The sequence below is a fragment of the Lepisosteus oculatus genome, chromosome 4 (assembly GCF_040954835.1).
Source record: "Lepisosteus oculatus isolate fLepOcu1 chromosome 4, fLepOcu1.hap2, whole genome shotgun sequence".
NCBI classification, from domain to species: domain Eukaryota; kingdom Metazoa; phylum Chordata; class Actinopteri; order Semionotiformes; family Lepisosteidae; genus Lepisosteus; species Lepisosteus oculatus.
In genome coordinates, this window is record NC_090699.1 from 5,906,108 (window position 1) to 5,933,545 (window position 27,438).

General features: G+C 55.8%; 2 protein-coding genes across 2 annotated transcripts; one reads left to right on the forward strand and one right to left on the reverse strand.

Moving 5' to 3' along the window:
• Positions 1–1,472: 1,472 nt before the first annotated feature.
• rnf25 (ring finger protein 25) lies at positions 1,473–27,067 on the forward strand. Its single transcript, XM_069188246.1, has 14 exons — positions 1,473–1,537; positions 2,593–2,664; positions 6,127–6,229; positions 8,826–8,893; positions 9,053–9,122; positions 11,454–11,525; positions 11,816–11,959; positions 13,320–13,409; positions 13,870–14,004; positions 14,181–15,145; positions 16,458–16,594; positions 17,617–17,771; positions 19,385–19,645; positions 25,976–27,067. Exons 1-14 carry the CDS (start codon positions 1,521–1,523, stop codon positions 26,942–26,944), a joined length of 3,258 nt encoding a protein of 1,085 aa, XP_069044347.1. The 5' UTR covers positions 1,473–1,520; the 3' UTR covers positions 26,945–27,067.
• Positions 16,907–23,791, reverse strand: LOC138238285 (carbonic anhydrase 4-like). Its single transcript, XM_069188462.1, has 9 exons — positions 23,523–23,791; positions 21,317–21,380; positions 21,077–21,103; positions 20,590–20,760; positions 19,812–19,960; positions 19,376–19,465; positions 19,147–19,219; positions 18,709–18,872; positions 16,907–17,798 (listed from the first exon to the last, which is right to left on the reverse strand). Exons 2-9 carry the CDS (start codon positions 21,378–21,380, stop codon positions 17,607–17,609), a joined length of 930 nt encoding a protein of 309 aa, XP_069044563.1. The 5' UTR covers positions 23,523–23,791; the 3' UTR covers positions 16,907–17,606.
• Positions 27,068–27,438: the final 371 nt, after the last annotated feature.

A 27,438-nucleotide genomic window follows, 5' to 3' on the forward strand; every position in this document is an offset into this window, starting at 1 on the left:
TGTTGATCGTCTTCAGATCAGGTGAACGATTAACGCAAACATGCAGCAGGTCCCCAGCGGAGACTCAGTCCGACGGCGCTTCCAGGGGTGAATTCGTAGTCTGGACTCGGATCCGGGTCCGAACAGCTAATATCCCAGCCGCAGCCGGGATGTCATTACAAGGTCCCGCCAGGAGATGGAGCCCGCAGGCCGCCGGTGGCGCCCGAATACCGTTTACCTGCTGTAACCTCCTGCCTTTGACATGCACTTCCTGTGATGCTACAGCTGTGCCCCGTGAAGTTGATTCAATATACAGAAAATAATGTAAATGAAACAGCATAGGGAGACAGCGTAACATACTGTAATAATACATAAAAAATGACACAAAATCAATAATAATAATAATTGCTTACACTTATATAGCGCTTTTCTGGACACTCCACTCAAAGTGCTTTACATGGGGATCCCCTCCACCACCACCTGGAAGATGCGACGGCAGCCCTACCACACATCAGCTATTAGTGGGGAGGAGAGCAGAGCGATGGAGCCAGTTCAGAGAGGGGGGTTATTAGGAGGCCCTGGGATTTTTAATGACCACAGAGAGTCAGGACCTCGGATTTGCGCCTCATCCGAAGGACGGCACCTGTTTACAGTAGAGTGTCCACATCACTATACTGGGGCATTAGGACCCACACAGACTGCAGGGTGAGCGCCCCCTGCTGGCCCCACTAACACCTCTTCCAGCAGCAGCCTCAGCTCTCCCAGGAGTCTCCCATCCAGGTACTGGCCAGGCTCACACTGCTGAGCTCCAGTGGTTTGCTAGTTGTGAGTTGCAGAGTGATATGGCTGCTGGCTATATTATTATTATTATTATTATTATTATTATTATTATTATTATTATTATTATTATTATTATTATTATTAATTATCTGATTATTATTGCGGCGGCTCTGTGGCTAAGGCTCTGAGCCTGTGACTGGAGGGTTGCCGGTTCGTATCCCGTGGCCGGCAGAGGTATCCTACTCTGTTGGGCCCCTGAGCAAGGCCCTTCACCCCAGCTGCTCCAGGGGTGCTGTATAAATGGCTGACCCTGCGCTGTGACCCCAGGCTTCTCACTCCTTGTTTGTGTGTCTCATGGAGAGCGAGCTCGGGTCTGCGAATAGACAAATTCCCAATGCAAGAAATTGTATATGGCCAATAAAGTGATCTTATTTTATGCGATATTTTAGGTGATTAAAATAATTATTTCCGAAAGTTCATACGAATCACTAACAGAAAGGTAAAGGGACGCTTTTATTTTCGAAGTCAAAGAGGGTGGTGATGCAGACTGAGTTAATATTAATATCATAGTCATCATCGTTGCAGAAAAGACACATTTTTTATGAAGACAAACCGAGAATCGCCCGTAATTAGCTAAACGCTGTCGTAGCAGGAACCGAGGCGAGAGGTTTTGTTGGTTTCCGGCGGAGGGCAATTTCCGGCGCACCCTGGCCGGCAGACTGGTGTCACTTCTTCACCGTCCCCCCAGCGGCTGGGCGATCATGGCGGCTGAGTGTAGGTGAGTGGTCAGTTTTTAATGTGCTTTTTCTACAGTTAGGTTTGGCTAGAGGGCCGAGACGTATGGGGGGTTGGGGTGTCAGGGGGAGACGACGCGGGACGGAGCCTGTTAACATTTTCGACTACTTCATTCAGTTACAGCAGAGGATGGCGCCCCGAAAACTGTCTCGTTGATGTTTGGGTTAGCTGTATCACAGGTGATGACAACAGCAAGCAGCAGGAATTCGTGTTTGAGTTCTGCCTGACCCGTTTTTAACTGGACTAGTGGGTGTTTGGCCGGTATTCGGTTTAATGAAGACGGTGTGCACTGTTGTGTACCGGAGTTAGATTTCTAGATGATATACTGAATTTGACATGACATCGGTGTTTTCTGAAGTTCCCGAAGCCCCGCGGGAAAGCGAACAGGCTGTGTGCCGCCGTACCCCACTCCAGACTGACCTATTTTAATATGAGCTGGATATTAACTCCCAGTGACACTGACAGAGCTGTCTGAGACTCTCCAGGCTGGACTGGACTGACTGGACTGGGAGCTGGATTAGTTATTAACTGGGATTATAATCAGACTCACACTGACACCGACAGAGCAGTCTGAGACTCTCCAGGCTGGACTGGACTGACTTTACTGTGAGCTGGATTAGTTATTACCTGAGATTATAATCAGACTCACACTGACACCGACAGAGCAGTCTGAGACTCTCCAGGCCTGACTGGGCTGTGAGCTGGATTAGTTCTGAACCGGGATTAAAATCAGACTCCACTGACACCGACAGAGCAGTCCGACACTCTCCAGGCTGGACTGGACTGACTTTACTGTGAGCTGGATTAGTTATTACCTGAGATTATAATCAGACTCACACTGACACTGACAGAGCAGTCTGAGACTCTCCAGGCCTGTCTGGGCTGTGAGCTGGATACATTCTGAACTGGGATTATAATCAGACTCACATTGACACTGACAGAGCAGTCTGAGACTCTCCAGGCCTGGCTGGACTGACTGGGCTGCAGTGTCCAGTTGATCCCGTCCAATCTGATGCTATGTGTCTCCCTCTCTCGTAGCGTGGACTCAGAGATCGAGGTCCTCCAGTCCATCTATCTGGATGAGCTGACCGTGACACACGGGCCTGACAGGTCAGTGTCCGTGAACCCGCTCCCCCCCCAAACTCAAGAAACACATCTCTCTCTCTCTCACGCAGCGGTACAGGGACACCGATCAGACGGTCCGCTCCGCTCCAGAGTTTATCGCTGCTCCTCTTGCGATGCGCCCGACGCAGCACCCGGGACCACTGCAGGATTTACAGCCTGTTCCAGGGATCAGACCCCCGAGCGCTTGGAGCCGGTGGGATCACAGCGAGGGCGCATGGCGGCCCTGGAGCAGCGATAAACTCCGGAGCGGATCCGGCCGCCGAGCAGCGGGAGTCCCTGTACCGCGGCGAGAGAGCGAACGTGTGTCTCGAGCAGCGGGAGTCCCTGTACCGCGCTGAGAGAGCGAACGTGTGTCTCGAGCAGCGGGAGTCCCTGTACCGCCGTGAGAGAGAGAACGTGTGTCTCGAGCAGCGGGAGTCCCTGTACCGCGCTGAGAGGGCGAACGTGTGTCTCGAGCAGCGGGAGTCCCTGTACCGCGCTGAGAGAGCGAACGTGTGTCTCGAGCAGCGGGAGTCCCTGTACCGCGCTGAGAGAGCGAACGTGTGTCTCGAGCAGCGGGAGTCCCTGTACCGCGCTGAGATAGCGAACGTGTGTCTCGAGCAGCGGGAGACCCTGTACCGCGCTGAGAGGGCGAACGTGTGTCTCGAGCAGCGGGAGTCCCTGTACCGCCGTGAGAGAGCGAACGTGTGTCTCGAGCAGCGGGAGTCCCTGTACCGCGCTGAGAGAGCGAACGTGTGTCTCGAGCAGCGGGGGTCCCTGTACCGCGCTGAGAGAGCGAACGTGTGTCTCGAGCAGCGGGAGTCCCTGTACCGCGCTGAGAGGGCGAACGTGTGTCTCGAGCAGCGGGAGTCCCTGTACCGCCGTGAGAGAGAGAACGTGTGTCTCGAGCAGCGGGAGTCCCTGTACCGCGCTGAGAGGGCGAACGTGTGTCTCGAGCAGCGGGAGTCCCTGTACCGCGCTGAGAGAGCGAACGTGTGTCTCGAGCAGCGGGAGTCCCTGTACCGCGCTGAGATAGCGAACGTGTGTCTCGAGCAGCGGGAGACCCTGTACCGCGCTGAGAGGGCGAACGTGTGTCTCGAGCAGCGGGAGTCCCTGTACCGCCGTGAGAGAGAGAACGTGTGTCTCGAGCAGCGGGAGTCCCTGTAACGCGCTGAGAGGGCGAACGTGTGTCTCGAGCAGCGGGAGTCCCTGTACCGCCGCGAGAGGGCGAACGTGTGTCTCGAGCAGCGGGAGTCCCTGTACCGCCGTGAGAGAGAGAACGTGTGTCTCGAGCAGCGGGAGTCCCTGTACCGCGCTGAGAGGGCGAACGTGTGTCTCGAGCAGCGGGAGTCCCTGTACCGCGCTGAGAGAGCGAACGTGTGTCTCGAGCAGCGGGAGACCCTGTACCGCGCTGAGAGGGCGAACGTGTGTCTCGAGCAGCGGGAGTCCCTGTACCGCCGTAAGAGAGAGAACGTGTGTCTCGAGCAGCGGGAGTCCCTGTAACGCGCTGAGAGGGCGAACGTGTGTCTCGAGCAGCGGGAGTCCCTGTACCGCCGCAAGAGGGCGAACGTGTGTCTCGAGCAGCGGGAGTCCCTGTACCGCCGTGAGAGAGAGAACGTGTGTCTCGAGCAGCGGGAGTCCCTGTACCGCGCTGAGAGGGCGAACGTGTGTCTCGAGCAGCGGGAGTCCCTGTACCGCGCTGAGAGAGCGAACGTGTGTCTCGAGTAGCGGGAGTCCCTGTACCGCCGTGAGAGGGCGAACGTGTGTCTCGAGCAGCGGGAGTCCCTGTACCGCCGCGAGAGGGCGAACGTGTGTCTCGAGCAGCGGGAGTCCCTGTACCGCGCTGAGAGAGCGAACGTGTCTCGAGCAGCGGGAGTCCCTGTACCGCCGCGAGAGGGCGAACGTGTGTCTCGAGCAGCGGGAGTCCCTGTACCGCGCTGAGAGGGCGAACGTGTGTCTCGAGAAGCGGGAGTCCCTGTACCGCCGTAAGAGGGCGAACGTGTGTCTCGAGAAGCGGGAGTCCCTGTACCGCCGTGAGAGAGCGAACGTGTGTCTCGAGCAGCGGGAGTCCCTGTACCGCGCTGAGAGAGCAAACGTGTGTCTCGAGTAGCGGGAGTCCCTGTACCGCGCTGAGAGGACGAACGTGTGTCTCGAGCAGCGGGAGTCCCTGTACCGCCGTGAGAGAGAGAACGTGTGTCTCGAGCAGCGGGAGTCCCTGTACCGCGCTGAGAGGGCGAACGTGTGTCTCGAGCAGCGGGAGTCCCTGTACCGCGCTGAGAGGGCGAACGTGTGTCTCGAGCAGCGGGAGTCCCTGTACCGCGCTGAGAGGGCGAACGTGTGTCTCGAGCAGCGGGAGTCCCTGTACCGCGCTGAGAGGGCGAACGTGTGTCTCGAGCAGCGGGAGTCCCTGTACCGCGCTGAGAGGGCGAACGTGTGTCTCGAGCAGCGGGAGTCCCTGTACCGCGCTGAGAGGGCGAACGTGTGCCTCGAGCAGCGGGAGTCCCTGTACCGCGCTGAGAGGGCGAACGTGTGCCTCGAGCTGCGGGAGTCCCTGTACCGCGCTGAGAGGGCGAACGTGTGTCTCGAGCAGCGGGAGTCCCTGTACCGCCGTGAGAGGGCGAACGTGTGTCTCGAGCAGCGGGAGTCCCTGTACCGCGCTGAGAGGGCGAACGTGTGTCTCGAGCAGCGGGAGTCCCTGTACCGCGCTGAGAGGGCGAACGTGTGTCTCGAGCAGCGGGAGTCCCTGTACCGCGCTGAGAGGGCGAACGTGTGTCTCGAGCAGCGGGAGTCCCTGTACAGCTGCGAGAGGGCGAACGTGTGTCTCGAGCAGCGGGAGTCCCTGTACCGCCGCGAGAAGGCGAACGTGTGTCTCGAGCAGCGGGAGTCCCTGTACCGCCGCGAGAGAGCGAACGTGTGTCTCGAGCAGCGGGAGTCCCTGTACCGCGCTGAGAGAGCGAACGTGTGTCTCGAGCAGCGGGAGTCCCTGTACCGCGCTGAGAGAGCGAACGTGTGTCTCGAGCAGCGGGAGTCCCTGTACCGCCGCGAGAGAGCGAACGTGTGTCTCGAGCAGCGGGAGTCCCTGTACCGCCGTGAGAGGGCGAACGTGTGTCTCGAGCAGCGGGAGTCCCTGTACCGCCGTGAGAGAGTGAACGTGTGTCTCGAGCAGCGGGAGTCCCTGTACCGCGCTGAGAGAGTGAACGTGTGTCTCGAGCAGCGGGAGTCCCTGTACCGCGCTGAGAGAGCGAACGTGTGTCTCGAGCAGCGGGAGTCCCTGTACCGCCGCGAGAGGGCGAACGTGTGTCTCGAGCAGGGGCCAGCGCGTCTGGGGCGTCCGTACTGCCGTTTGCCTTGGCCACTGTTTCCTGTGTGCCTGTGCGTGTGCCTGTGCGTGTGCCTGTGAGTGTGCGTGTGCCCGGTTCTGTGACGCCATGCTCACACCCTCTCTCTCTCTCTCTCGCTGTCCCTCAGCCAGTACCCCTGGCTGGTGAGCATCACCCTCTTCCCCTCCACGGCGCAGGACTGCGACAGCCAGTACGTGCGTCTGACCCTCTCGCTGGCCCTGCCTGCCCAGGTGAGGCTGTCCGTCTGCCACCCCGCCGTCGCCCTCCCTGTGCCTGAAGGCTACGACTGCAGCCTCCTTCTGTGTGTCTGTCTCTCTCTCTGTGTCTCTGCCTCTGCCTCTGTGCCTGTCTCTGGCTCGCTGCCCTGTCCCTGCCCAGGTCTCTTTGTGTGTGTGTCTCTGCCTCTGTGCCTGTCTCTGACTCGCTGCCCTGTCCCTGCCCAGGTCTCTTTGTGTGCCTGTCTCTGCCTCTGTGCCTGTCTCTGACTCGCTGCCCTGTCCCTGCCCAGGTATCTTTGTGTGCCTGTCTCTGCCTCTGTGCCTGTCTCTGACTCGCTGCCCTGTCCCTGCCCAGGTCTCTTTGTGTGCCTGTCTCTGTCTCTGTGCCTGTCTCTGGTTCGCTGCCCTGGTCTCTTTGTGTGCCTGTCTCTGTCTCTGTGCCTGTCTCTGGCTCGCTGCCCTGTCCCTGCCCAGGTCTCTGCATTGCACAAGGAGCTCAGGAATGTGTAAGATGCTGGGAGCCCAGTAACAACAGGGGTCATGTTACTGCACATGATGTAACTCCCTATCTCTCAATGCTGGCGTTCCTCTTGCATAACTGCTGGTAACCTCACCCCTGTGTGAACTTGATCCTAACATTTCAGGAGTTCTAGTCTCACATGTTACACAGGTTACATCACGGGTTTGAAAGATAGTAGAAACCTTTTTCAGGAATGCAGGTTCCTTGATTTCAATCAAGTGTGCATGCATATCTTTGACTACACTAGAGAGCATTGAAGGACTGGGGCTCTCAGGGCTGAACTGAGCCAGTTACTGTCTTCATGAGTCCAGACTCACAGTGACCTTTAACCCCTGACTGAAGACACTAGAGCACTGAAGGACTGGGGCTCTCAGGGACTGAACTGAGCCAGTTACTGTCTTCATGAGTCCAGACTCACAGTGACCTTTAACCCCTGACTGAAGACACTAGAGCACTGAAGGACTGGGACTCTCAGGGCTGAACTGAGCCAGTTACCGTCTTCACGAGTCAAGATTCACAGTGACCTTTAACCCCTGACTGAAGACACTAGAGCACTGAAGGACTGGGGCTCTCAGGGCTGAACTGAGCCAGTTACTGTCTTCATGAGTCCAGACTCACAGTGACCTTTAACCCCTGACTGAAGACACTAGAGCACTGAAGGACTGGGGCTCTCAGGGCTGAACTGAGCCAGTTACTGTCTTCATGAGTCCAGACTCACAGTGACCTTTAACCCCTGACTGAAGACACTAGAGCACTGAAGGACTGGGGCTCTCAGGGCTGAACTGAGCCAGTTACTGTCTTCATGAGTCCAGACTCACAGTGACCTTTAACCCCTGACTGAAGACACTAGAGCACTGAAGGACTGGGGCTCTCAGGGCTGAACTGAGCCAGTTACTGTCTTCATGAGTCCAGACTCACAGTGACCTTTAACCCCTGACTGAAGACACTAGAGCACTGAAGGACTGGGGCTCTCAGGGCTGAAGTGACCTGAAAGACTGTTCCTGCAGCACCAGTCAGGCTCGTTCCCCTGTCTGTGCTGTAGTTGTGACCTGAGGCCCATCCTGGCGTCATGATCCGACGAGTCCTGCCTCCCCGCCTTCGCTTGACGTCTGCCACGTCCTTATCTCCCCTCGTCCGCGCTCTCCTTCCTCATTCCGTTTCGCAGCTGCCCCTCCCCTGCCCGTCTGTCACGGTCCGTCTCGCAGGGCCACGTGGTTGTTGCTCTGGGAGAGCCACGCTTCTGCCGCGGAGTCGCTGAAGGCCTTCGCTGGGCGAGATCCGCGGATCGGCTACCAGCCAGGCAGCCAAGGCCGAGTGCCGAGTGGCTTTGTTCTGGTGAAATATGCAGATGGGATGACAGCCGAATTCTGCACTCTCTAGTGTGCAGTATCTGTAGGGCCTGTGTTATAGACTGTATTGATTTTTCACTGTTAAGATTATCTCCAGGATCTGTTTTAGGGTCTGTGGTCATCTCTCTGTTTGTGGAGTGTCTCTGGGGTCTGTATTCAGCTCTCTGTTTGAGGAGTGTCTCTGGGGTCTGTATGAGGGTCTGTACTAATCTCTCTGTGTGAGGAGTGTCTCTGGGGTCTGTATGAGGGTCTGTATTTAGCTCTCTGTGTGTGGAGTGTCTCTGGGGTCTGTATGAGGGTCTGTATTAATCTCTGTGTGAGGAGTGTCTCTGGGGTCTGTATGAGGGTCTGTATTAATCTCTGTGTGAGGAGTGTCTCTGGGGTCTGTATGAGGGTCTGTATTAATCTCTGTGTGAGGAGTGTCTCTGGGGTCTGTATGAGGGTCTGTATTAATCTCTGTGTGAGGAGTGTCTCTGGGGTCTGTATGAGGGTCTGTATTAATCTCTGTGTGAGGAGTGTCTCTGGGGTCTGTATGAGGGTCTGTATTAATCTCTGTGTGAGGAGTGTCTCTGGGGTCTGTATGAGGGTCTGTATTAATCTCTGTGTGAGGAGTGTCTCTGGGGTCTGGATGAGGGTCTGTATTAATCTCTGTGTGAGGAGTGTCTCTGGGGTCTGGATGAGGGTCTGTATTAATCTTCGTAGGGGGTCTCTCTGATAGATGCTTTTCTCTCTCTCTCAGTACCCCAGCTGTCCTCCAAAGATCTCCATTCACAACCCCAGAGGTCTGTCAGATGAGATCCTGCGCAGGTAAGGAACCCAGCTTTGTGATTCTGTGCCGAGCAGAATTTATTCCTCCCGCAGCGATGGGCAGTGTGTTTTGATGACTCTCTCCCCCTCTTTCTCTCCCCTCACACGTTCTCCTCCTCCTGCTCGGCTCCGCTCTGTTCTTCGCTCCCTCTCTCCCAGCGTTCAGCAGTGCCTGGAGTCGCTGGCTCAGTCCTCGGCCGGGGCCCCAGTCCTGTACGAGCTGATCGAGGTGAGCGAGCGAGCGAGACTTGTCCCCCCCCAAGCGTGTGTGTGTGTGTGTGTGTGTGTGTGTGTTTTCGTCTGACAGATCCTTCTGTGTGGAGTTTGCGCGGTCTCCCTTCGGTCCGCGTGGGTTTTCTCTAGTGTGCTTTTCCTCCCAGCGAACGCGCGGCCCCTCGTGCGGTTGTACAAGCGGACTGGCGCTCCGTGCGGACTCTCGTCCCGCCCTGTGCGTCTCGCGTTCCCGGGACAGGACAGGACAGGAGTCCCGGCTGGTCCAGCGCAGGGGGGGTAGGTCAGGGTGAGGGGGGAAGGGTCAGAATGAAGGGAGGGAGGGGTCAGGGTGGAGGGGGAGGGGTCAGGACGAAGGGATGGAGGGGGGGGGTCAGGACGAGGGGAGGGAGGGGTCAGGGGTCAGGACGAAGGGATGGAGGGGTCAGGGTGGGGTGGGGGGTCAGGGGTCAGGGCGATGGGACGGAGGCCGTGGCTGAGCTGAGCAGAGGGCCTGGAAGCTCGGGTGGGTGAAAAACGTCACCCGCTCAGCAGCAGGAGGAAGCCTGGGTGGGGCGGCTGTCCTGTCTGTCCTCACCAGAGCTGCGATAGCATCGTGGGGGCTGATAGCATCGCTCTCTGACAGCTGACAGCAGGCCCGGAGCCTGCCCTGACGTCCTCTAGACCCGCAGGAATGAACGCCACATGTCTGTGCACACACACAGGCTGAGGGTGTGTGTGTCTCATGCACTGGTGTGTGGGTGTGTCCAACTGTGTGTGTGTCTGGGTGTCTGCATGTATTTGTAGGTGTGTTACAGTGTAGGAGTGTGTGTGTTCGCAGTGCGGGGGTCTGGTGTAACGGTGTGTGTGTGTTCGCAGTGCGGGGGTCTGGTGTGACGGTGTGTGTGTGTGTTCGCAGTGCGGGGGTCTGGTGTAACGGTGTGTGTGTGTGTTCGCAGTGCGGGGGTCTGGTGTAACGGTGTGTGTGTGTGTTCGCAGTGCGGGGGTCTGGTGTGACAGTGTGTGTGTTCGCAGTGCGGGGGTCTGGTGTGACAGTGTGTGTGTTCGCAGTGCGGGGGTCTGGTGTGACAGTGTGTGTGTGTGTGTTCGCAGTGCGGGGGTCTGGTGTAACGGTGTGTGTGTTCGCAGTGCGGGGGTCTGGTGTAACGGTGTGTGTGTGTGTTCGCAGTGCGTGGGTCTGGTGTGACGGTGTGTGTGTGTGTTCGCAGTGCGGGGGTCTGGTGTGACGGTGTGTGTGTTCGCAGTGCGGGGGTCTGGTGTGACGGTGTGTGTGTTCGCAGTGCGGGGGTCTGGTGTGACGGTGTGTGTGTTCGCAGTGCGGGGGTCTGGTGTGACGGTGTGTGTGTGTGTTCGCAGTGCGGGGGTCTGGTGTGACGGTGTGTGTGTTCGCAGTGCGGGGGTCTGGTGTAACGGTGTGTGTGTGTGTTCGCAGTGCGGGGGTCTGGTGTAACGGTGTGTGTGTGTGTTCGCAGTGCGGGGGTCTGGTGTAACGGTGTGTGTGTGTGTTCGCAGTGCGGGGGTCTGGTGTAACGGTGTGTGTGTGTGTTCGCAGTGCGGGGGTCTGGTGTGACGGTGTGTGTGTGTGTTCGCAGTGCGGGGGTCTGGTGTGACGGTGTGTGTGTGTGTTCGCAGTGCGGGGGTCTGGTGTGACGGTGTGTGTGTGTGTTCGCAGTGCGGGGGTCTGGTGTGACGGTGTGTGTGTTCGCAGTGCGGGGGTCTGGTGTGACGGTGTGTGTGTTCGCAGTGCGGGGGTCTGGTGTAACGGTGTGTGTGTGTGTTCGCAGTGCGGGGGTCTGGTGTAACGGTGTGTGTGTGTGTTCGCAGTGCGGGGGTCTGGTGTAACGGTGTGTGTGTGTGTTCGCAGTGCGGGGGTCTGGTGTGACGGTGTGTGTGTGTGTGTGTTCGCAGTGCGGGGGTCTGGTGTGACGGTGTGTGTGTGTGTGTTCGCAGTGCGGGGGTCTGGTGTAACGGTGTGTGTGTGTGTGTGTTCGCAGTGCGGGGGTCTGGTGTAACGGTGTGTGTGTGTGTTCGCAGTGCGGGGGTCTGGTGTAACGGTGTGTGTGATCGCAGTGCGGGGGTCTGGTGTAACGGTGTGTGTGTGTGTTCGCAGTGCGGGGGTCTGGTGTAACGGTGTGTGTGTTCGCAGTGCGGGGGTCTGGTGTAACGGTGTGTGTGTGTGTGTTCGCAGTGCGGGGGTCTGGTGTAACGGTGTGTGTGTGTGTGTGTGTGTGTGTGTGTGTTCGCAGTGCGAGGGTCTGGTGTAACGGTGTGTGTGTGTGTTCGCAGTGCGGGGGTCTGGTGTAACGGTGTGTGTATATATGTGTTGCAGAAAGCCAAGGAGATCCTGACAGACAGCAATATCCCTCATGGCCAGTGTGTCATCTGTCTGTATGCCTTTCAGGTACAACTGTCTGTCTCCCTCTCTCTGATCCTCAGTGACTCTCTGTCTTTGTTCCTCTAACTCTCTGTGTCTCTCTGTGTCTCTCTCTCTCTGACTCTGTCTCTCTGTGTCTGTGTCTCTCTCTCTCTGACTCTGTCTCTCTCTGTGTCCCTCTCTGACTCTGTCTCTCTGTGTCTCTCTGTGTCTCTCTCTCTCTGACTCTGTGTCTCTCTGTCAGTGTCCCTCTGTCTCTGTCAGTCCTGTGTGCTGCAAACCTTTCTCCCCTGCTGACCCCTCTCCCCCTGCTTTAGGATGGTGAGGTCTTCACGAAGACGCAGTGCTATCACTACTTCCACTCACACTGCCTGGGGCGCTACGTCACGCACTCCGAGAGAGAGCTGGGGCACAGACTGAGGGAGAGGCTGGAGGACAAGACCCTGCAGAGCCCCCCTGAGGTCAGAGAGAACTTAATACAGACACACTGACTGGACACTCCAGTACATTAACACTGCACTGAGAGAGAGGGGTTAATACAGACAGACACACTGGACACTACAGTACATTAACACTGCACTGAGAGAGAGGGGTTAATACAGACACACTGACTGGACACTCCAGTACATTAACACTGCACTGAGAGAGAGAGGGGTTAATACAGACACACTGACTGGACACTCCAGTACATTAACACTGCACTGAGAGAGAGGGGGGTTAATACAGACACACTGACTGGACACTCCAGTACATTAACACTGCACTGAGAGAGAGGGGTTAATACAGACACACTGACTGGACACTCCAGTACATTAACACTGCACTGAGAGAGAGGGGGGTTCATACAGACACACTGACTGGACACTCCAGTACATTAACACTGCACTGAGAGAGAGGGGTTAATACAGACACACTGACTGGACACTCCAGTACATTAACACTGCACTGAGAGAGAGGGGTTAGTACAGACACACTGACTGGACACTCCAGTACATTAACACTGCACTGAGAGAGAGGGGTTAATACAGACACACTGACTGGACACTCCAGTACATTAACACCGCACTGAGAGAGAGGGGTTAATACAGACACACTGACTGGACACTCCAGTACATTAACACTGCACTGAGAGAGAGAGGGGTTAATACAGACACACTGACTGGACACTCCAGTACATTAACACTGCACTGAGAGAGAGGGGTTAATACAGACACACTGTTTAAGACTGAGCGTGTCTTAAACAGGCCAGGCCTGCTGGTGGTGTAGCAGAGAGGCTGGAAACAGTCTCAGGAATATTCTCTGGGCTGGGAGCCCAGCAGGGTGATGGGCTGAGAAACTCCCGTTCATGGAAACAACACAGGCTGGCTCTGTTACCCCCTGTTGTGTTCTTACCCTGTTGTATGTTAGCCTGTGTTGTGTTAGGTTAGCCTGTGTTACATTACCCTATGTTGTGTTATGTTAGCCTGTGTTATTACACTGTTGTGTTAGCCTGTGTTAAAACGTCCCCTCAGCTCCAGCGGGCCGCCGGTTGCGAGTTGCAGGGTGGTATTGCGATCCCCAGTCCAGACACAGGTCCGGCTCCACCACCTCAGCTGAAGGCCTTCCTGCCGGGCCGGGCCAGGACCGGACCGGACCGGACAGGATTGAAAGATGGGTGGGACGAGCCAGGTCTGGGCTCGCTGGGGGATTGATCAGGGAGGGAGATGGGGCTTCGCGATCACTGTCGTTACCTGGCTCTTGAAGCTGAGGTGAGCCTCGCGTTGGCAGTATGGGGGCCTCTTCTGGAAACACAATCTTCGGATCTCTCCCTCGCTCACACAGGAGCTGACGGTGGTGTGCCCAGTGTGCCGGGAACCTTTGACCTATGACCTGGAAGCTCTACAGACCTCGCCTGCCCCTCAGTTCCCCAAGGTGAGGCTGCTCTCTCTTCCTGTTGCCCTTCAGTCCGTCAGCCAATCTCATTCTTACAGCTCCAGGACCAGGACTGGAGATCTCGGGTGACCTGTGAGACGAACAGGACTGGGGCTCCCCAGGACCAGGGCTGGAGACTCCCTGATTTGGGGTGACCTGTGAGACTAACTGGGCTGGGGCTCCCCAGGACCAGGGCTGGAGATCTGGGGTGACCTGTGAGACGAACTGGACTGGGGCTCCCCAGGACCAGGGATGGAGACTCCCTGATTTGGGGTGAACTATAAGACTAACTGGACTGGGGCTCCCCAGGACAAGGGCTGGAGATTTCCTGATTTGGGGTGACCTGTGAGACTAACAGGTCTGGGGCTCCCCACGAACAGAATTAGAGACCCCTGATTTACAGTGTGTCTGTCTGACCTGTTCCCCTCTCTCTCTCTCTTTTCCATCCTGGTTGCTATAGGAAACCTTCTCCCCGGGGGCGGGGTTTAGGCAGCAGTGGGAGGAGCTGAAGAAGGTTCTGGAACGCCAGCGCGCGCGGGGTGGCGTCATCGACCCCGAGGCGGAGCGAAACAAGTTCCTAATTCACATCAATGAGGTGAGCCAGGCGAAGTCACACACTGTGTCTGCACGCGTACGGCGCTGGACTTGAGTGTGACCTTGTTAACTGAGGAGATAACGGGGCTACTGACCTTGTGCCTCGTCTTTTATTTCTTTCCCCCTTGCAGATTTTTAAATCTTACGGTTCTGTTTCTCTTGCTCCTCCGTCTGCAGGGTCCTGCGGAAGGCAGCTCGTCCCCAGATCCTTCTAGCCAATCAGCTTCCACCTCTGTCGCGGCAGCAGCCAATCAGCCCTTCGTACTACCTGAGCAGACCCCGGAAAGGGCCGAACAGGCGAACCAATCGGAGCGCAGGGGCGGGAGAGGAACTCGCAAAGGGCCCATTAGGCCTGAGAGCAGAGACCTGCCCACATCGGAGAGCAGCGGCCAATCACAGGGCAGGAAGTGGAAGAGGTTCCAGCAGCCAGAGCGCGGGGGGCGGGAAGAACAGGCCAGCAGCCAATGGGAAGCCGGGGAGCCCGGCGGAGGCAGCCAATCGGAGAAGACGTCAACAGAGGCCAGTCAGCTGCAAGAGGATTTAGAAAAACTTTGCCTCCAAGGACAGACTGAGTTGGCCTCAGGGACAGCGGCTATTGCAGGAAATAGCCAATGCGCAGCAAAGCTCCAGGAAGGTCCCAGCCAATCGCAAAGCAGAGAAGCTGCGAGGGCGGGCCTAACCCCATCAGATAAAATGGCAGAGGAAGGGCTGGACCCTCTTGAGCCTTCTGTCAATGGGGAGGGGCTAGGGAATCCACCAGGTTCAGGGGTCAGGAGCATGGCCGTCCAATCAGAAGTCAGGCTGGATCGGGGGAGGGGCCAGCGGCTGACAGGCAGTCACCCCAGCCAGTTGCAGCATGAGAGACGGTCCGCCCAGGAGCACTGGGACAGCGGGAGGAGGTGGGGCCAGAGACGGGATTTTGTCCAATCACAGCCCCTGGCCTTCAGGAGGATGGACCAATCGGAGGCCCAGCTCAGGAAGGGCTTTCACCCGTGGGAGGGTGGCGGGCGGGGCCAGGGCTACTGCGGAAACAAGGGCTGGAGCGCACCCCGCAGGGGGGGCGGCGCCAGCCGGCGGAAAGGGAGGGGCCTGGAGCAGAGGGGCGGGGACAGGGAGCGGAGGACCACCCATGTGGAGAGGGAGTGATAGAGCCGACCAGCAGCTGGAGAACTGGGGATACATGGGCATCACCTGTATGTCAGACATTTTTGTTTCTCCTGTCTTCTGCGCAAACATGGTCTAATAAAAGTGGTGGAAATGCACATGAAATGCGAGACGGTCCTTGTGTGAGCTCCTGCCTCTCTGCCCCGCTGAGCCCAGTGTGCTTTGCCGTTGGACACGCTGATATGTTCGTTCCGGGCTGTAAAGGGGCCCGTCTTGTGTTGAAGGGTAGAAAGGGCTGATCATTTCTGGGCTCGAGCGAAGGAGGCCAAAAGTCAAATTAAAAAAAACAAATCGCACGACTGGTCCCTGGTGTGTATTGTGCAGCCAGGAGGTAGAGGGGCGAGTCCTGTGGGACAGGAAGAGCCCCCCCAGCGGAGGACTGGGGGACGGGCCTGAGCTCCTGCCCTGCCGGTGCTGATCCGTCCTGAATTGTCAAGTGCAGGTCTGGGATTAAAGTGGCCCCATTCAAGCTGTGGCTTTCAGATGCACACATGTGCACACTTGCTCCCACACACACACACGCACACGTGTGCACACTGGTTCACACACACACGTGCACGCTTGCTCCTACATGCATGCGCACACACACGTGCACGCTTGGTCCCACATGCACACGCGCACACACACAGGTGCACGCTTGCTCCCACATGCACGAGCGCACAGACACACGTGCACACTTGCACACATGCACACACGTGAAATGCACGCACATTCCAGGACGTTGGGCTCCATTCCTTCCAGTGTCCGATTCCCGAGGTGTGCAGGTAGAAAATTGCAGGGTCCCCATGTTGGAGCCGTTGTTAAGCAGCGCTGTCCAGTCCTGATGCTGGGGGGCTGGCTGGCCGGCCGGCATGTCTTCAGTCCAGCTAGTCTTACAGGACACCCCAAATCACAAGGTCTCCACCCCTCTAGCTACAGAGCCCTCTTCCAGTTACTGTAGTGTCACGGGTGAACCAAAATCGGGGGTCTCCAAGCCTGGTCCCGCTGCGCCCCCCTCTAGTTATTCTAATAGGTCACCATGATATCCTCTGAATCAGAGGGGCTAAGGGCATTACACACTGATTATGGACCAGGGATGGACCCCACATGGCTTTTGCACTCATATATGTCCCCCTCTTTTTGGGGGTGCCCCAGCTGGTTTCTGCACCAGCTGCACTGACTCTGATGGAGCTCGGAGAGCCCCCCCGTTTACTTACAATGGAAGGTACCTGTGTTTCAGGCCTCACCTGGCAGCAGACCATCGCTAGCTTCGTCAGGTTTTGAGTTCTCGCGCACTTTTTGATCCTTGAGCTCCGCGGACGGCAGGGATGGCCAGGCGGACGTACCCAACAAGCTTCCTGCTCCTCCTTCGGCGGCTCAGTTCGGAGTGAAGTTCGGAGTGAAAGAACGGCCAGTCAAGGATGAGCACTTTGAAAGGTTCCTGATTGGCTGATTCTCGGGGTCCCTCAGTGTGGGGGCAATCCGGGGTTCCCTCCGAGCAGAGCTCATGACTACTTAATTGAACTCAATAGCTTTTTCTTTTGTAATTTTCTCCTGTATTTTATAATGAACCGTTTAGGAAATCTGAAGAATCTTCAGGGGTGAACGTGACCCTGCAGTGGCATTGAGGTAGGAATACCATAGCCGTTGCTGTTACAATGACTGACCAGGGGGAGGTGGTGTTGTCAATGACAGGACCACCTCCTGCATCCTGATTGAAAAGCATGTCCTTGGGAGGATAAGAATACAGAGACTTGGAACAGGTTGTAAAATTCTGTGCATCTTTATTATTTGTTCCTTCATTTATCTGACAAAAAAAGAAAACTACATGGAAATCAGTGCAAAGAATAACAGCAGGCATCGTGAAGTAGTGCTTAACACTCTGTGCTTATTGTAGAGGTTCTAAATTATATTATACAATAACGTTTGCCTTCATACAGTGTATTGTTTTGAGACCAAACACATCAACACTTTGCTTCTGCCCTGTGTAATAAAACAACATTCAGAGAGCAGCACTCCGACAGCACATCAACGATCCCAAACTCCACCATCTTGCCTCTAAACTGTGAGATGTGGGACAACACAGCCAAGGGTGTCAGTGCAGAGGCAATTATCTACACGCTTAACAGCACAGAGGCTCCCGAAGGCAACCTGAGCACTGGACCCAGGTATCTCATTAGGATTGAAGTGGGTGCTGTGTGTCACAATACTCAGTCAGTTGTTCTACAACTCTAAAACCAGTGAAACATCATCAACACTTAATCACTAATGAACGACTCGATACAATTGCCTATGCAAATAAATAAATGGGAAAACATGGCACAGGGTGGGAGATGGGGGTGTTCAGCCAAAGTGGACATTGTCCAAGCGAGACGCCGAAAGAAGACGGGCAGTCCGTGACGCTCTTGGAGACGATGCGGGCGAGACCATCATCTGGCCCTTCTTTCCTCCCGGTCCCTCTCATCCCCAGAGCTGGGCGGCGAGAAGGAGGAGAGCAAGGTGGAGGGTGGTGGTCAGGGACAGGGGGCCCAGCGAGAAGCCGGACGAAACCTCCACCGTTCGCCTGTTCAGGGGCTGGATGCTGCGGTAGATGTTGGTGATCGGACTGGCAGCCTTGGTTTCGCGGTAGAGGCTGGTGGAGAACAAGTCGATCTGCATGGAGAGAGGGGTCAGCACATGTGAATTAGAGTGTGAATTATACTGTCGACCCATTTCTCTGCTAAACCTAGACTACGAAATTAGTGATTTAATGGTAAGAAGTCACTTGTATAATGGATTACTATTACTTTGAAGTTACTTTAACTTTTACCATTACGAACATATTGGGGGGTGATGCTTTTCAAAATGATGTATTACTTAACACAGCAGCTGTGCACACTACATACTCTAGATTGTTGTTCAGTACTGTTCTAAACAACTTCCCTACAACTCTAACATTTTCAGAAGTAATTCTAAAGGTGAGGCACTTGCCACTGTAACGCATGACTTTTTCAAAGTCAATCTCCCTTTGACACGGTCTGTAAGAGTTCCCAAAGACAGGACAGATTGACCCTGTACAGCTGGACAGTACATCGCACCGGGGAAGAGATTCGTAAAAGCACTGTTGAAAATGTGAATTTTCCGATGTGACATTTGAATGTCATCGCAGACCTGACTTGAGAATTAACTCCCGAGAATGACCATCCCACTAAAGCCCCAAGGCCCCAGACAAGGGGTAGGGGGGTAATGAGTAAGTTGGGCCAATATGTTAACGCTGCCGGAGGGAGGAGCAGATCTGTATCATCTTGTCTGGTTTTGTCTTGTCCCAGGTTTATCGAGCACAGCTGTGTTCCTGCCCCTGACTCGGGTTCGATCATAGGTGCTCGGGGGCTCAGAGAGTACCCAGCCCCACCTCCTCAACAGTGGCTAAGACCTCCTGCCAGGGCCCAATTCTACCCTGCCTGCTTTTCAAGGAGTGAGGAGTAGGGGTAGGTCAGGGCATCCCGTGTCTACGGTATCTCGCTCGGTGCGCCGAGCCCGGTTCCGTGTGCGCGGATATCGCTGGTGCCCACTGGTCACTCACCAGGTCTCCGCTGAGCCTCAGGGGCTGCTGGAACACCGTCCACACCACAGCCTCTGAGCAGTTGGGGGTGGTCAGGGATCCCTTGTAGCGGTAATACTTGGAGCGATCCACTCCTGAGAGCAGGTCGTTCAAGGAGAGCCGGAGAGAGAGATCCAGGCTCTGATCTGGAAGAGAGAGAGACAGATTCACAATGATCTGGAAGAGAGAGAACTCGTGTCTGAGAGAGACTAAGAGAGATCCACACTCTGATCTGAGAGAGAAGAAGTGATCCAAACTGACTTGTGAGAGCACGAGAGAGATCAAAACTTGTGTCTGAGAGAGACCAAGAGAGATCTATGCTCTGATCTGACAGAGAGAGGACAGGGGAGGGTGGGTTTGATCTGCATGCACAATACGGGTGGACGTGACAGGACATGGTCACTGCGCCCTCATCCTCACCTTTCTCACTGATGTTCCTCAGGTGTGACGTCAGCACCCTCCAGCTCTCAGGCGTCTGGGTACCGTTTGTTGCCTAGCAACGCAAAAAACACAGATCAGTGCTGCACAAACCGACCATCTGCCTCTTGAAGTGTCTAATGGCTGACCGTCTCTGTCCCTGTCCAACCATGATGGTCTTTCCCTGAGGGAACTGGCCGGGTGTTTTTCTGATTTCCGACTGTCCTCTCACCTCGATGAGGAATCCCAGGACCGCTATCCCCTCCGGGTCATTCTGAGCCTGCTGGAGGTCGTACCCCTTCTTCAGGTGGACAACGTGGAGCTGGAAGAGAGGGACAGAGGGGGGTCAGGTTCTTCCACACCTCTAAGGAACGCAGTCGTCCCTCAGTCCGCTGTGCATCCCAGATCCCCCGTTTACAACTCGCACCCAGGACCCCCGTCTCTGGCCTGTCCAGTCCGCCCCGGTCACACGCTGTGCTCCGGCCGGTTCTGGAGGTGCTCAGTGGGTGACCCATGGACTGGCAACAATGGCGTGGGTGTTGGTTGGAGAGGAATTGTGCAGTGGAGCGGGATGGAAGGGCCAGGGACCGGATAGCAATGGGGTGGCCAGTCTTCAGCCTCTGGGCGGGGGTACCCTCCCTTACACCCCCTTTTTCCCTCTCTCTCACCTCCATGGGGTACCTCCTGCCGTCGACGGTGTGCTCGGACCCCAGGCCGGAGCTGGTGTTGCCCCAGTGCAGGTGGAACTGCTGGGCCACGTAGGTGTCGGAGAGACCCCCCCCTCGGATCTCCACTCCTTCCATGAGCTTGAGCGTCACTGAGGACGAGCAACAAGAGAGAGCCACTGCTGAGGGAGCTCACTGTGGGGAAACAGCCAGTCTACACCAGTTTGTGTTCTGGTGCTTTCAGACGGACACTGGAATAGTGCACTGCAGGGAGCAGAAGAATATCTGTGGTTCCACTCCGAGATATCACTCCCATACTTATCAGCCCATACCCCTCCTCTCTGTGTCCGCCTCTGGTGTCACTCAAACCCTCTGCCTCCTCCTAGACTGTTTGTCCATTACTGATGACCTCACTGTGCTCCTCTGCCACTCCATCTCAGAGTCTGGTGTTGATCATGTCGCTGGACCTCTCTCTGGAAATCTCTCTGTCTGATGGTGATGATGCCACCGGCCCTCTCTCTAGCTGTCTAGTTTGATGATGTCACTTTCCTTTCCCTGGCAATCTGCCTTCCTCCATGTGCCTCAGTGTCAGGTGTTGATGATGTCGCTGGACCTCTCTCTGGATATCTCTCTGTCTGATGGTGATGATGTCACCGGCCCTCCCTCTAGCTGTCTAGTTTTGATGATGTCACTTTCCTTTCCCTGGCAATCTGCCTTCCTCCATGTCCCTCAGTGTCAGGTGTTGATGATGTCACTGGACCTCTCCTTGCCCTCCATTTACCTGTGTGTCCGATGTTGGCGATTGTCCTGAACTTGGTGCGGTTGTTGTACCCAGTGAAAGAGAACTTTGTTAGGCTTGTGTTCTTCATCACGTTGGCTGTTACAATGTCGATGGGAGACTGGCGCTGCCCATCACACTTGCCAATGGGTTTTGCTGCCCAGACCACATCATCTAACACAGAGGAGAGAGAGGGGTTAATACAGACAGGCATGTGTCAGGACAGACAGAGAGAGGGGTTAATACAGACAGACCTGTGTCAGGACAGAGAGAGAGGGGGGTTAATACAGACAGATCTGTGTCAGGACAGACAGAGAGAGGGGTTAATACAGAGAGACCTCTGTCAAAACAGAGTGAGGGGTTAATTCGGACTGAGGACAAAGAGAGAAGGGTTAATTCTGACTCAGGATAGAGAGAAAGGGGTTAATTCTGACTCAGAACTGAGGGAGAAAGGGTGAGTCTACAGAGTGAGATGAGTAGCTGGACTTACTGCAGGTCTCGTCATGGTAGCACCACTCTGGAGGGAGAGAGACAGAGGGAGAGAGTTAGTCCAGCTTTCAACACACCCTCAACCCCCTGATTCCTCCTGCTCCTCACTCTGCTCTCCCTGATCAGGCTGTGTTTATTCTCGACTCTGGTCTGCTCAGCTCTGCCTGCAGCTCCAGTCATGGCCAAGACCACACTGGACTGTAGAGACCTGGTGTGGGGGTCTCCAGTGAGAGTCTCTTACCTTCAGAGGCTCTGGCCAGCATAGGCAGGCTCACAATGACCAACACAGCAAAGAGGGAGTCCATCTGGAGAACAGAGAGAGGGGTTAATACAGGACACTACACTGACTGGACACTCCAGTACATTAACACTGCACTGAGAGAGAGGGGTTAATACAGGACACTACACTGACTGGACACTCCAGTACATTAACACTGCACTGAGAGAGAGGGGTTAATACAGACACACTGGACACTCCAGTACATTAACACTGCACTGAGAGAGAGGGGTTAATACAGACACACTGACTGGACACTCCAGTACATTAACACTGCACTGAGAGAGAGGGGGGTTAATACAGACACACTGACTGGACACTCCAGTACATTAACACTGCACTGAGAGAGAGAGGGGTTAATATAGACAGACTGACTGGACACTCCAGGACATTAACACTGCACTGAGAGAGAGGGGTTAATACAGACACACTGACTGGACACTCCAGTACATTAACACTGCACTGAGAGAGAGGGGTTAATACACACACTGACTGGACACTCCAGTACATTAACACTGCACTGAGAGAGAGGGGTTAATACAGACACACTGACTGGACACTCCAGTACATTAACACTGCACTGAGAGAGAGGGGTTAATACAGACACACTGACTGGACACTCCAGTACATTAACACTGCACTGAGAGAGAGGGGTTAATACAGACACACTGACTGGACACTCCAGTACATTAACACTGCACTGAGAGAGAGGGGGGTTAATACAGACACACTGACTGGACACTCCAGTACATTAACACTGCACTGAGAGAGAGAGGGGTTAATACAGACACACTGACTGGACACTCCAGTACATTAACACTGCACTGAGAGAGAGAGGGGTTAATACAGACACACTGACTGGACACTCCAGTACATTAACACTGCACTGAGAGAGAGAGGGGTTAATACAGACACACTGACTGGACACTCCAGTACATTAACACTGCACTGAGAGAGAGGGGGGTTTATACAGACAGGTGAGGGGGTATCGTCGCGGTTCTTTAATGCGCAGTTTAGGGGCTACTCGCCGGCGGCCCTTTCAGCTGGGCGTCTCCGTCTGAAACGGCGCTGTAACCGGCGGAGAGCCGGGGGACGAGCCCTGGTCGACAGGAGTGTTTCTCAGACTCGCCACAGCGGCGGGCGAGCAGCGCGGGATCGCTCCAGCCCGCTCTGCGTGACAGGACGGGCTGGAGCGGCCACCCCACGGGACAGAAACAGCCCCCAGCGTGCGGGACCGCTGGGTGGGGGGATCACAGGCTGTCTGTCACCCGCCTGCCTGCGCCCTCCTGCGTCAACGTCTCCCATCATCAGGCCGATGAGCACCAGGGCCACAAGACACAAAAACACCTTTGTCCCCCAGGCAGTGACTCCGATTAATCGCTCCTATCAGTCACTGACCATGACTTAAACTGTGTTGGAATATCGATTAATTTACCACTACGACACGACGTGCATCAATCATACTATTGTCTGCACGTGGATATGTAATACGGACAGTTTACTTATCGCTTACAAATGTGGATCCATGTCTGGGGTTCTCACACGTCGGTAGAGTTCTGACAAACTCGTGTCCGCATGTGTCGAGGGCATGAGCGGCCCACGGAGTCGAGTTCCTGAGTGAAAACTTTCTCGGGCAATAAAAAAGCGATCTGTCCGTTCAGGCCCGTCGCCGGCTTGAGAAACGCTCTATAGCGTAAATGAGGAGGGGTAACTATTCTAGAGGCGGCGGTGGCGAGCACTGAGGAAGGTGGGCATTTATTCAAGTGTCCCGCGTTTCATCGGCGAAATGCGCGCAACCGAATTCTAACGCTAATTCACCGGCGTTTCCCACTCGCAAAACCGACACAAGTTGCGTTCTCTGCAGAAAGCGCTCTTTCTTCCACGATGAGTTCGCTGCCGACCGACCTAACTTCGACTTCGTTTTCTTTTTTTAAAAAAAGGGGTTTTATTTTATCACGGGAACCGAAAATAATTCTAAAAAAAAAAGAAACCGCTCTTTAATTCCGCTTCACCGTCAGTCGGTTCCCGCGTCCGGCCCCAAAACACGCCCGCCACGCACAATTCTGCGTGGGGTGCTATTTCTGTCAGACCGGCGCCAGAGGCCTGGGGGGGTCCCCCGGCGGGTTGAAGGAGGGGAGTCACCCCGGTGCACACCCGAACTCGCTCTTACCTCGTGTCTCTTGCCCCGGTGGCTCTGCGTGCGTGGGTAGGTGGGTGTCTCGCGTGTCTCTCCGCACTGGCTGTCAGGGGCTCTGTCCCGATGCGTGAGTTGGTTTCCACTGCTGCACAGGTGCGTATATATAGACACCTGGACCACGAGACACCCGCACCCCCCACCTCCTCCTGCACAGTCACGCGGTCACGGGCGCGCGGGATAACATCGCGTCCTCCTCTTCCTCCTCCTTTTGGGACAAGGGGAGAAGGACAGCTCTGGGCCCGCGGACTGCTTCTGTCACTCAGGCTCCCAGATCGCAGTATCTGGATCTGTCTCATTCCGGTCCACTGCTCCTGGAATGCTGTGAATCCACGTGCGAGATCGTCGCCCGCGTCTCTCTGACAGCCACGCGGCTCTGCTTCCACTTCCCTGATCCTCACGGCCAGCCAGCAACTTCCTGCTCCAAGGGAGTCCTGAAACACGGGTCTCCTGTCCCCTGTCGGTCTCTCCTCTCGGGACTCTCCCCCCTCTTCCATCCCTGGGGCAATACTGTCTGATCTCCTCCATTCTTCTCTCTGTCCAGAGCTAGCTGTTCAGACACACTGGACACTCCAGTACATTCACACTGCACTGAGAGAGAGAGGGGTTAATACAGGCACACTGACTGGACACTCCAGTACATTAACACTGCACTGAGAGAGAGAGAGGGGTTAATACAGACACACTGACTGGACACTCCAGTACCTTAACACTGCACTGAGAGAGAGGGGTTAATACAGACACACTGACTGGACACTCCAGTATATTAACACTGCACTGAGAGAGAGAGAGGCCGTCGTAGAGATGTGCCTTCGGGCTGGGCTCGCTCCCCCTGGCCTGTGCGTGTCCTACACAGGCCAGGCCTGCTGGTGGTGTAGCAGAGAGGCTGGAAACAGTCTCAGGAATATTCTCTGGGTTGGGAGCCCAGCAGGGTGATGGGCTGAGAAACTCCCGTTCATGGAAACAACACAGGCTGGCTCTGTTACCCCCTGTTGTGTTCTTACCCTGTTGTATGTTAGCCTGTGTTGTGTTAGGTTAGCCTGTGTTACATTACCCTGTGTTGTGTTAGGTTAGCCTGTGTTGTGTTGTGTTAGCCTGTTTTATTACGCTGTTATGTTAGCCTGTGTTAATTCCCTGTGTTGTGTTAGCCTGTGTTGTGTTATGTTAGCCCGTGTTATTACACTGTTATGTTAGCCTGTGTTAATTCCCTGTGTTGTGTTAGCCTGTGTTGTGTTGTGTTAGCCTGTGTTATTACACTGTTATGTTAGCCTGTGTTAATTCCCTGTGTTGTGTTAGCCTGTGTTGTGTTATGTTAGCCTGTGTTATTACACTGTTATGTTAGCCTGTGTTAATTCCCTGTGTTGTGTTAGCCTGTGTTGTGTTATGTTAGCCTGTGTTAATTCCCTGTGTTGTGTTAGCCTGTGTTGTGTTATGTTAGCCTGTGTTAATTCCCTGTGTTGTGTTAGCCTGTGTTGTGTTATGTTAGCCTGTGTTAAAACGTCCCCTCAGCTCCAGCGGGCCGCCGGTTGCGAGTTGCAGGGTGGTATTGCGGGCCCCGGTCCAGACACAGGTCCGGCTCCACCGCCTCAGCTGAAGGCCTTCCTGCCGGGCCGGGCCAGGACCGGACCGGACCGGACAGGATTGAAAGATGGGTGGGACGAGCCAGGTCTGGGCTCGCTGGGGGATTGATCAGGGAGGGAGATGGGGCTTCGCGATCACTGTCGTTACCTGGCTCTTGAAGCTGAGGTGAGCCTCGCGTTGACAGTACGGGGCCTCTTCTGGAAACACAATCTTCGGATCTCTCCCTCGCTCACACAGGAGCCGACGGTGGTGTGCCCAGTGTGCCGGGAACCTTTGACCTATGACCTGGAAGCTCTACAGACCTCGCCTGCCCCTCAGTTCCCCAAGGTGAGGCCGCACTCTCTTCCTGTTGCTCTTCAGTCCGTCAGCCAATCTCATTCTTACAGCTCCAGGACCAGGGCTGGAGATCTGGGGTGACATATGAGACGAACTGGACTGGGGCTCCCCACAAACAGAATTAGAGACCCCTGATTTACAGTGTGTCTGTCTGACCTGTCCCCCTCTCTCTCTCTCTCTTTTCCATCCTGGTTGCTATAGGAAACCTTCTCCCCGGGGGCGGGGTTTAGGCAGCAGTGGGAGCAGCTGAAGAAGGTTCTGGAACGCCAGCACGCGCGGGGTGGCGTCATCGACCCCGAGGCGGAGCGAAACAAGTTCCTAATTCACATTAATGAGGTGAGCCAGGCGAAGTCACACACTGTGTCTGCACGCGTACAGCGCTGGACTTGAGTGTGACCTTGTTAACTGAGGAGATAACGGGGCTACTGACCTTGTGCCTCGTCTTTTATTTCTTTCCCCCTTGCAGATTTTTAAATCTTACGGTTCTGTTTCTCTTGCTCCTCCGTCTGCAGGGTCCTGCGGAAGGCAGCTCCTCCCCAGATCCTTCTAGCCAATCAGCTTCCACCTCTGTCGCGGCAGCAGCCAATCAGCCCTTCGTACTACCTGAGCAGACCCCGGAAAGGGCCGAACAGGCGAACCAATCGGAGCGCAGGGGCGGGAGGGGAACTCGCAAAGGGCCCATTAGGCCTGAGAGCAGAGACCTGCCCACATCGGAGAGCAGCGGCCAATCACAGGGCAGGAAGTGGAAGAGGTTCCAGCAGCCAGAGCGCGGGGGGCGGGAAGAACAGGCCAGCAGCCAATGGGAAGCCGGGGAGCCCGGCGGAGGCAGCCAATCGGAGAAGACGTCAACAGAGGCCAGTCAGCTGCAAGAGGATTTAGAAAAACTTTGCCTCCAAGGACAGACTGAGTTGGCCTCAGGGACAGCGGCTATTGCAGGAAATAGCCAATGTGCAGCAAAGCTCCAGGAAGGTCCCAGCCAATCGCAAAGCAGAGAAGCTGCGAGGGCGGGCCTAACCCCATCAGATAAAATGGCAGAGGAAGGGCTGGACCCTCTTGAGCCTTCTGTCAATGGGGAGGGGCTAGGGAATCCACCAGGTTCAGGGGTCAGGAGCATGGCCGTCCAATCAGAAGTCAGGCTGGATCGGGGGAGGGGCCAGCGGCTGACAGGCAGTCACCCCAGCCAGTTGCAGCATGAGAGACGGTCCGCCCAGGAGCACTGGGACAGCGGGAGGAGGTGGGGCCAGAGACGGGATTTTGTCCAATCACAGCCCCTGGCCTTCAGGAGGATGGACCAATCGGAGGCCCAGCTCAGGAAGGGCTTTCACCCGTGGGAGGGTGGCGGGCGGGGCCAGGGCTACTGCGGAAACAAGGGCTGGAGCGCGCCCCGCAGGGGGGGCGGGGCCAGCCGGCGGAAAGGGAGGGGCCTGGAGCAGAGGGGCGGGGACAGGGAGCGGAGGACCACCCATGTGGAGAGGGAGTGATAGAGCCGACCAGCAGCTGGAGAACTGGGGATACATGGGCATCACCTGTATGTCAGACATTTTTGTTTCTCCTGTCTTCTGCGCAAACATGGTCTAATAAAAGTGGTGGAAATGCACATGAAATGCGAGACGGTCCTTGTGTGAGCTCCTGCCTCTCTGCCCCGCTGAGCCCAGTGTGCTTTGCCGTTGGACACGCTGATATGTTCGTTCCGGGCTGTAAAGGGGCCCGTCTTGCGTAGACGGGTAGAAAGGGCTGATCATTTCTGGGCTCGAGCGAAGGAGGCCAAAAGTCAAATAAAAAATAACAAATCACACGACAGTCTGGCCCCCTGGCGTGTATTGTGCCTGGTTCCGGGTGTATCCGGGGACAGCCCTCCAGCCAGGAGGTAAAGGGGCGAGTCCTGTGGGACAGGAAGAGCCCTCCCAGCGGAGGACTGGGGGACGGGCCTGAGCTCCTGCCCTGCCGGTGCTGATCCGTCCTGGTTTGTCAAGCG

Bases quoted from the DNA above. Each gene is read 5' to 3' on its own strand.
- rnf25 (XM_069188246.1), top strand. The intron at 8,894-9,052 runs GTAAGGAACCCA...CCTCTCTCCCAG, and splicing joins TCAGATGAGATCCTGCGCAG to CGTTCAGCAGTGCCTGGAGT. The intron at 13,410-13,869 runs GTGAGGCTGCTC...TGGTTGCTATAG, and splicing joins CTGCCCCTCAGTTCCCCAAG to GAAACCTTCTCCCCGGGGGC.
- LOC138238285 (XM_069188462.1), bottom strand. From the start codon at position 21,380: ATGGACTCCCTCTTTGCTGTGTTGGTCATTGTGAGCCTGCCTATGCTG. The intron at 21,104-21,316 runs GTAAGAGACTCT...CTCTCCCTCCAG, and splicing joins GCTGGCCAGAGCCTCTGAAG to AGTGGTGCTACCATGACGAG. The intron at 18,873-19,146 runs GTGAGGATGAGG...TCTCTCTTCCAG, and splicing joins GAGGAACATCAGTGAGAAAG to ATCAGAGCCTGGATCTCTCT.